This window comes from Neolamprologus brichardi, chromosome 18, assembly GCF_056152115.1.
Source record: "Neolamprologus brichardi isolate AB-2024 chromosome 18, ASM5615211v1, whole genome shotgun sequence".
Classification (NCBI taxonomy): domain Eukaryota; kingdom Metazoa; phylum Chordata; class Actinopteri; order Cichliformes; family Cichlidae; genus Neolamprologus; species Neolamprologus brichardi.
In genome coordinates this window covers 21,793,243-21,800,748 of record NC_142121.1, presented here as the reverse complement: position 1 = coordinate 21,800,748, position 7,506 = coordinate 21,793,243, and the positions used below count along the sequence as shown (strand labels likewise).

The window sequence follows — 7,506 nt, the reverse complement described above, 5'->3', positions numbered from 1 at the left end:
ACAGGACAACGGCCCTCCAAGACCATGGTGCTACATATAACAGACAATAAACACAGGACTACACAATAAAGTGCAGGTATGCAAAAACTGCAAAAAAAAAAAAAAAGAGTGCAACACCAGACAGAACAGAATGATGCAGAAACAACAGTGCAATAGAAAAGTGTGATGGCTGGTTCCAGTAGAACAACGCACAAAGCTCAAATCATCACAAACTGGCTTTGTGAATGTACTCAGTCACCAGATCTCAATCCAAAAGAGTACCCTTGGGATGTGGTGGATTTGGAGATTTGCATCATGGATCTGCAGCACCTCTGTGATGCCAGCATGTCAGTGCGAACCGAAATCAACGAGGAATGTTTCCAGCACTTTGAATCTGTTATTTTAAAATATACATTTCCTGACTTAAACCCTGATGTTACAAATTGATTTTCAGAGTAACAGATGATGCACTTTTATTTTAAAGTGTCAATCTACATAAATTATAAGAAGATAGCGGGTTATATGTCGTTGTGACTGTTGTCGAGGCCTTGTCCAAATCAGGATATGATGCCATATAAACACATTGTAAATTAATTATAATGCAAATGAATGAATGGACTCATTCGCACGCAGCCAAGTGGCGGAGGGCTTTCGCTTTGGTGGCCTCAGGATCTCATCTCTGATTTTTGCGGATGATGTGGTTCTGTTGGCTTCATCGGGTGAGGGCCTCCAGCTCGCACTGGAGCGGTTCGCAGCCGAGTGTGAAGCAGCGGGAATGAGGATCAGCACCTCCAAATCTGAGGCCATGGTTCTCAGCCGGAAAAGGGTGGAGTGCCCACTCCGGGTCGGGGATGAGGTCCTGCCCCAAGTGGAGGAGTTCAAGTATCTCGGGGTCTTGTTCGCGAGTGATGGGAGAAGGGAGCCGGAGATCGACAGACGGATTGGGGCTGCAGCTGCAGTAATGCAGACGCTGCACCGGTCCGTCGTGGTGAAGAGGGAGCTGAGTGTAAAAGCGAAGCTCTCAATTTACCGGTCGATCTACGTCCCTACCCTCACCTATGGCCACGAGCTGTGGGTAGTGACCGAAAGGACGAGATCGCGGATACAAGCGGCGGAAATGAGCTTCCTCCGAAGGGTGGCTGGCATCTCCCTTAGAGATAGGGTGAGAAGTTCGGCCATCCGGGAGGGGCTCAGAGTAGAGCCGCTGCTTCTCCACATCGAAAGGAGCCAGCTGAGGTGGTTTGGGCATCTGGTAAGGATGCCCCCTGGGCGCCTCCTGGGTGAGGTGTTCCAGGCATGTCCCACCGGGAGGAGGCCCCGGGGCAGACCCAGGACACGCTGGAGAGATTATATCTCTCGGCTGGCCTGGGAACGCCTTGGTGTTCCCCCGGATGAGCTGGAGGAGGTGGCTGGGGAGAGGGAGGTCTGGGCCTCTTTGCTTAGGCTGCTGCCCCCGCGACCCGGCCCCGGATAAAGCGGATGAAGATGGATGGATGGATGAATGAATGGACCTTTTATTAAATGTTTAGAGAGTTCACTGTAGGAGGCTGAACGGTTTTGACCTTTAACCTCGGATCACGGTTTTAAAATGTTTTTCTTTTGCTCCTTTTTTTAAAAGTCTGATTTGTGCACCTTGTCGCTCACAAAACTGGACAAATAAGGTCAAACTCGTGACGGCAACCCGTTTTTTGGAACGATCACCCCCTTTTTTATTTTTACTGCAGTAAGTAAATTTCAACACATCCGTCCTGCGTGCGTACTGCTGGTGCCTCACTATCAGACGAAAAGGGATTACAAACGTGCGGTTTCTAGGAAAGACTGGAGCTGCAGGTTGCTGTGTCTTCTTGGCTGTGTCTTCTTGGCTGCATGGAGGGGGGGCGGGTGCAATGACACCGCCTTGCGTTGATGACGCTTGCCATCGGGAGACATTCGGACAGCCTATGTAACCCACATAGCGAGCAACAAATGGTGCGTCCGTCTGTGTCGGAGATGTAGCTGATGCTGGAGTTGGGAAGATGTTTCCGCCGTCAGCGTCGCTTTAATGCTCTACTGCAGACCCTGCAGCAGGAGGACGAACAGCGCGGTGACATATGTTGATCGGATTGGAGACGTTACAGGCATTATGATGAGCCGCCGCGGTCCGACTTACAGGTAGGTACCGAGAGTGGCTGTGCGGGGAACGATTCCGACCACACGAACCCCGACAGAGCGGTAGAGGTGCAGAGAAAGGGCAGGTGCTGTTGGTGTTTACCCGATGCGGGTATGGAGCTATTGGTATGCAGATGGAGACTTCAGAGGTTCCCGGGGACCTGCTGCTGCAGCATCCGCACTTCTCCTGCGTTATTTTCTGCGTAATCTGTCATCAATGGCGGGGTGATGTGTTATTCAGCCATCAGCGTTCCGCTTCTGTTGCTTGAATGCACCATTTCCAGAAGAAGAAAAAAAAAAACCCTCCTTACATATGAGCACTGCAGCTTCCTCCGAGCTGAAGATGTTTGGCTGCAGACACGCTGGCTTAGCTCGATCCCACTTGTTGGTCCCCTAAGTCACAATCAGTGTCTCTGGAGGTGTCAGACGACACATCAGCCCTGTTGTATATGTTTAGTCACGCATATGTTAATGTCAGGAAGTCGCAAACTGGTCTGCCTCTGCAGGGAGTGGACAAAATAATCCAAACACCTCGTGAGGGGGAAAAAGGCCTAGAGCGAGTTAATTAGAAGCGCAGTTACACATGTGGCTGTTATTATCATAGGTGCTAATTAGCAGCATTTGTCAGATGTAAAAAATAAAAAAAAATTGAAAAAGGGGGGTGGGGATGTGTGTTTGCGTGTGTCTGCGCGCACGCTTAAAAGCACCTCACGTAATTAACTGCTCCAGAGAGGCCAAATTATATGCAGGTGCACTGGTTGGGGGGAAAAAAAGAATGAAACACAAGATTTACAAATGCATGTGTGATGTTTTTAAATCATTTATTTTCTTCGGTTATTATTATTTATTATTGAATAGAAACAAAAACTGACATTTTTTTAATCACAAATAGTTGCTCATTAAGTTGATTGAAGGTTACATTTTTCTGTGGTTGCCTGTGGGCTGACGAATATTAAAATAGTAAAACTGCAGACAAATTTAAAGCAAATGAAGATCATCGTCTATTACCCTGCACCCTTTTTAGAGGTTCCCATAATAAGTTTGAGCTGATTAATGGGATAGAAAATAAGATTTAAATAAGAATAAGAGACCATATTTTTGATCCCAGAATTCTACTAGAGTGGCTTTGCATGGTTCAAAATATCCCTTATTTCTCCTGCACAGTATATTCACTCTGAAACAAGTCGTTTTAGTCGTTGCCCCTCCCATTTAAGACACCTATCTATCTGCCCCTTGCAGACACAAGGTTTGAGCAGGTAGGTGAGGCTTTTGGCTCACGCTCACATGTTCTGATCTTACAGTTTGAAACTGTTACATTTCTGACAGAAATATAAGGGAACTCTTAATGAGTACCCTTTAATCTTGTTCAGACTCTTAATGTTCCCTGACATTTTCAGTTTCTTTTAAATTATTAAAGGAAAGAACAGATTAGGGAAAACTGCAGGACAAAAACTCACGTCACAGGCAGTTTTGGACACGTCTCCATTTGTAGTCAAGGCAGACTTAATTTCCATATGTCCTAATCCACATTTGCAGCAGTGGCTGTCTTTGATATTCAGGTTCAAGTAAAAGCTGTAGATTTATTGTGCCTGCATGATTAAAGAGGCGAGCTGTCGGTCTCGCTGGAGGGAGCCGCTCAGAGCTGTACATGCTGGACATGTGTTGTGTTTATCAGCCTTCAGCATGAGTGACGTCTCACAGGTGTTTAACAGCTGAAGCTTTCCTCTGAACAGAGCTGGTTGCACCTTCATATCACGTCCTCCCAGAGTCCCTACCCACCTGTTTGCCTCTGACACTCATTTACTTTCATGGCTGACTTCAGTGTGAGCTTTTAAATGCTGTCAGGGGCCTCGTCTTTCTTAGCCGCTTTGGAGGCCAATCTGCTTAAGGATATCTGTCCACTCGTGCACATGCTCACAGTTGCCTTTCCTGCTAGTCAGATGGCCTGAAAACACGACATATTACAAATCCATCTTGTGCTCCGGCTACTGTAAGCCACATTGTAGATTTTGCTGACCCATCACATCTGCTCAGTGTGGCCATGTGTGTTTGTTGTGAAGTTAGTTAGGTAGCGCTATCATTTTAATCTGCAGCTTTGCAATGAGGAGGCCCAGCTGGAGCTGCTTACCCGTGCTGGTCACATGCCATATGTGTGCTCAGACGCATTGGAAACTGCCACAATTGCGCTCGCCTCCCTCCACCCCAACCATTCTAACCGGTTGCACAGGCTTATCGTGGCTTTAGCATCTGTGCGGTAAATGTAGGCCATTGATGTTTGCTTGTCAGGCTGGTGGTTTAAACCAGTGAACGCAAGCTGTGACTTTTAGTCGTTTGTGCGCTGTGCCGTGATACCATCTCTGCACGTCCACGATGAAGCTGAGGTCCAGGAGTAGAGAAAGAATGGAGACAAGAAGAGAGGAAGAGGTAGGAAAATCAAGAGGTTTTATTTCTTGAACTCGGTCTGTGCGCCAGCTTTGGTGTCATCTGTAATAAAAGCTGTATAATATAAACAAGTGTGGGAATACTGAAATGGCAGACTAATTCTGAATGTGGCGCACAAATCGAGTTTTTCTTTCTAAAAACTAATAATTTTGTTTTACAGGTGAAATTTGAGGAGATTGAAATGATTCCAAAGTCCGGAAAATCTCCAGCAGACTCACGGAAATCTGCCGGCATTCATGAGTTTGCAGCGCTTGCCAGATCCTCCTTGAATGGTGATGACCTTTCTAGCACTAGCCTCGTTATCATCTATATGCTGTGAATTTAAACATGAAACCCTGGCCTTTACCTCTCCACCGTCCAGGTATCTCTCAGGCAGTGAGAGACCACATGACAAAGCCCACCTCGCTGGCTCAGGGCCGGGTCGCTCACCTCATCGAGTGGAAAGGTTGGCCTAAACCTGCAGCTCCTTCACTGGCCGCACACTCCCAGTTCAGCTCCTACTGCAATCTGACTGAAGGGGAGAAGGAGGCTCGTTTTGCTGCAGGTACTCACTTCTTTGACCTTCTGACCTCTCGGCCAGCAGAATGTTTGATATTCAGATTAAAATGCTATTCGAGACACACATACAGGATAATTAGCTGTAAATTTTTGTGTGTGTGGGAACATGCATCCTCTCGTCTGGCTTTCTCTCACCTTCTGTCATGCATCTAATGCCCTAAAACTCCTGCATGTCAGCGGTTTGCTCCGCCCACCATCGTGTCTCCTGGGTGACGGCTTGTCTTGGCAGCAGATGGTGGCCTGTTAGATACTCTCCCCAATCACTTCACTGGCCACCAATGGTACAGCAGCTCCTGTTGTTTTGCTGTGACTCATCATCTGTGGCACCAGTGCCATCGGTGTGGATTGATCGAGAGAGAAAGAGAGAGAGAGGCTGACTGATATGCAGCTGCGTATGCCACACAACAAAGCTCGCAAACTGAAACAATTAGCTGTGTTATGATAATATTAAATTGAATGAAATTATTTTCTGTAATGAATTTTTTGGGTCACTTTAAGTAAAAGCAGAAAACTATGTGTTAGTTTCTTTTTTATGGGTCATTTTTTGAAGCCGTTTGAATAGGTAACCCTGGGAATTCTGATTTGACGCTCTTATTTAAGGCTCATAGTGACAGAGATGACTCAGACAATGTCACACTCAGGTAAATTAGCAAATAACAGGAGGATAGAAATTCACCTTTACTCCTCCCTTTTGTATTGCCTGGACCATTAACATCCAGAGAAGATTGTTGCTTCCATCTGCAGTAATTTATATTTGTTGGCACGGTTGTATTGTGGAACCTCGCTGCACTTTAACATGTGTATGTGAAAGGGCGGAGGCAGAGAGAGGCAGCAAGAATCCTGGTCTTGTAAACAACTTAATAGACATGGCATGAAGAGGACCATGGGTTGCAATGTGGCTTGCAGTATGAGTATAAGCTGAGCTATCAGCTGGTCCACGTCATCACTAGAATACTCTCTTTGTTTCTGTCCCGTATAAGATGTTGTGAGATAAAGATAAGATAGATCATTCACTTTTTTTCTCACCGTATTGCAGACAACATTAGTAAATACACAGTTTAGAGTTTGAAATGACCTTAATCTAGCTTCATTTGTCGGACCTGTTTTCCTGCTAGGAGTGGCCGAGCAGTTTGCCATCGCGGAGGCTAAGCTACGTGCTTGGGCATCTGTGGATGACGATGATGAGGAAGATTTCAATGATGAAGACTCCCACATCAGCGGACAGACTCACACGGTATCCAGCCAAAACTCAGGTATCCAACTTTTCATCATTCTACATCAAACATCTCATCTTTGCACCCTGTCACCTCATCGGTAAATCCACTTCCCGGTCTTCTGACTCTTTGTTCCTCCTTCAGAAGCCACCATCTACAGTTCCACCTCTGGAGCACCGCCCGGGGTGGACCGCACTGAGACGCCACCATCCGATGGTCCCCTGGGCTCCCACAACAGCAGCCTGCCCTGTGGCAGGCTAGCAACTGAAAATGCCCCACAGTCATCACAGAGCAACTCACCCACTTTGCCCAGCGACTCCATGAGTACGTGCCTGGAGGAGGAGGAGGAAGAGGAGGAGAGGCTGGACAGCCTCGAGGAGCAGCCGGCTCCTTTGCAGGAGCACCGCAGCGAAGTGTGCATCCACAGCAAGCCCGAGTGGAGACCGAGGTGCAGGAGCAGCAGGTTTGACTCCTGTTACTCCACCTCTCACTCCGAGTCTCCTGGAGAGGAGGACGAGGAAGACGAGGAGGAGGAGGAAGGCAGCGTGTTTCACGAGGTCCGGGTGTGGCACTGCAGCCCCAGGAGCTTTTTCTCTGACCGGGCGTCTTCCGGGGTGGCGTCATTCGATGAGGAAGAAGAAGAGAGAGAAGAAGCAGAGGGAAAAAAAGAGTATTTGATGTGATGTGTCGTCCACCTTTTTGTCCCCTTGAGTCTGTGTTGATTCTGGATATTATGCTTCATCCTTACACCTCTCCTCCTCCTCCTTCCTCTTCTCCTTCCTCCTCCACTCATTCTGTCTCCTGTCTCTCATCCTCCAGGCCTTTCATACTGATCTTGCTCCACTGTTTATCGCTGCTGTAAACAGTCAATATGTTGAGAGAGTTCAATCAGAATGTAAAGCTGTTGTTCACTAAGTTTTGTACGTTTATTTTTTGTGTGTGTGTGTGAACAGTCATGTGTTGCTATTGCATTGGTTTTCTATGGATATTTTCTAGTGTTGTTTCCTCTGGGTCACGCTGTGTCACGTGGGTTGGGCTCTGTTTGATATTGAATGCCTGAATGTCTTGCATATATAAATATGAGTTTTTGAAAGAAGATACTTTGTTGTTGTTGTTTTGTTTTTTTCTCCGCAATCCAAAAAGCAAGAAAGAAACACAACTGCTC

At 46.9% G+C, this 7,506-nt stretch overlaps 1 protein-coding gene across 2 annotated transcripts; it reads left to right on the top strand.

The window, feature by feature from the left end:
• The first annotated feature begins 1,834 nt into the window (after positions 1-1,834).
• Positions 1,835-7,437, top strand: fam131aa (family with sequence similarity 131 member Aa). Of its 2 annotated transcripts, none has more exons than XM_006786493.3 (5): positions 1,835-2,130; positions 4,730-4,841; positions 4,931-5,113; positions 6,243-6,380; positions 6,486-7,437. In XM_006786493.3, exons 2-5 carry the CDS (start codon positions 4,751-4,753, stop codon positions 7,022-7,024), a joined length of 951 nt encoding a protein of 316 aa, XP_006786556.1. In that variant the 5' UTR covers positions 1,835-2,130; positions 4,730-4,750; the 3' UTR covers positions 7,025-7,437. The 2 variants fall into 2 exon arrangements, with proteins under 2 accessions (XP_006786556.1, XP_006786555.1); XM_006786492.3 differs by lacking the exon at positions 1,835-2,130 and adding an exon at positions 2,137-4,551.
• Positions 7,438-7,506: the final 69 nt, after the last annotated feature.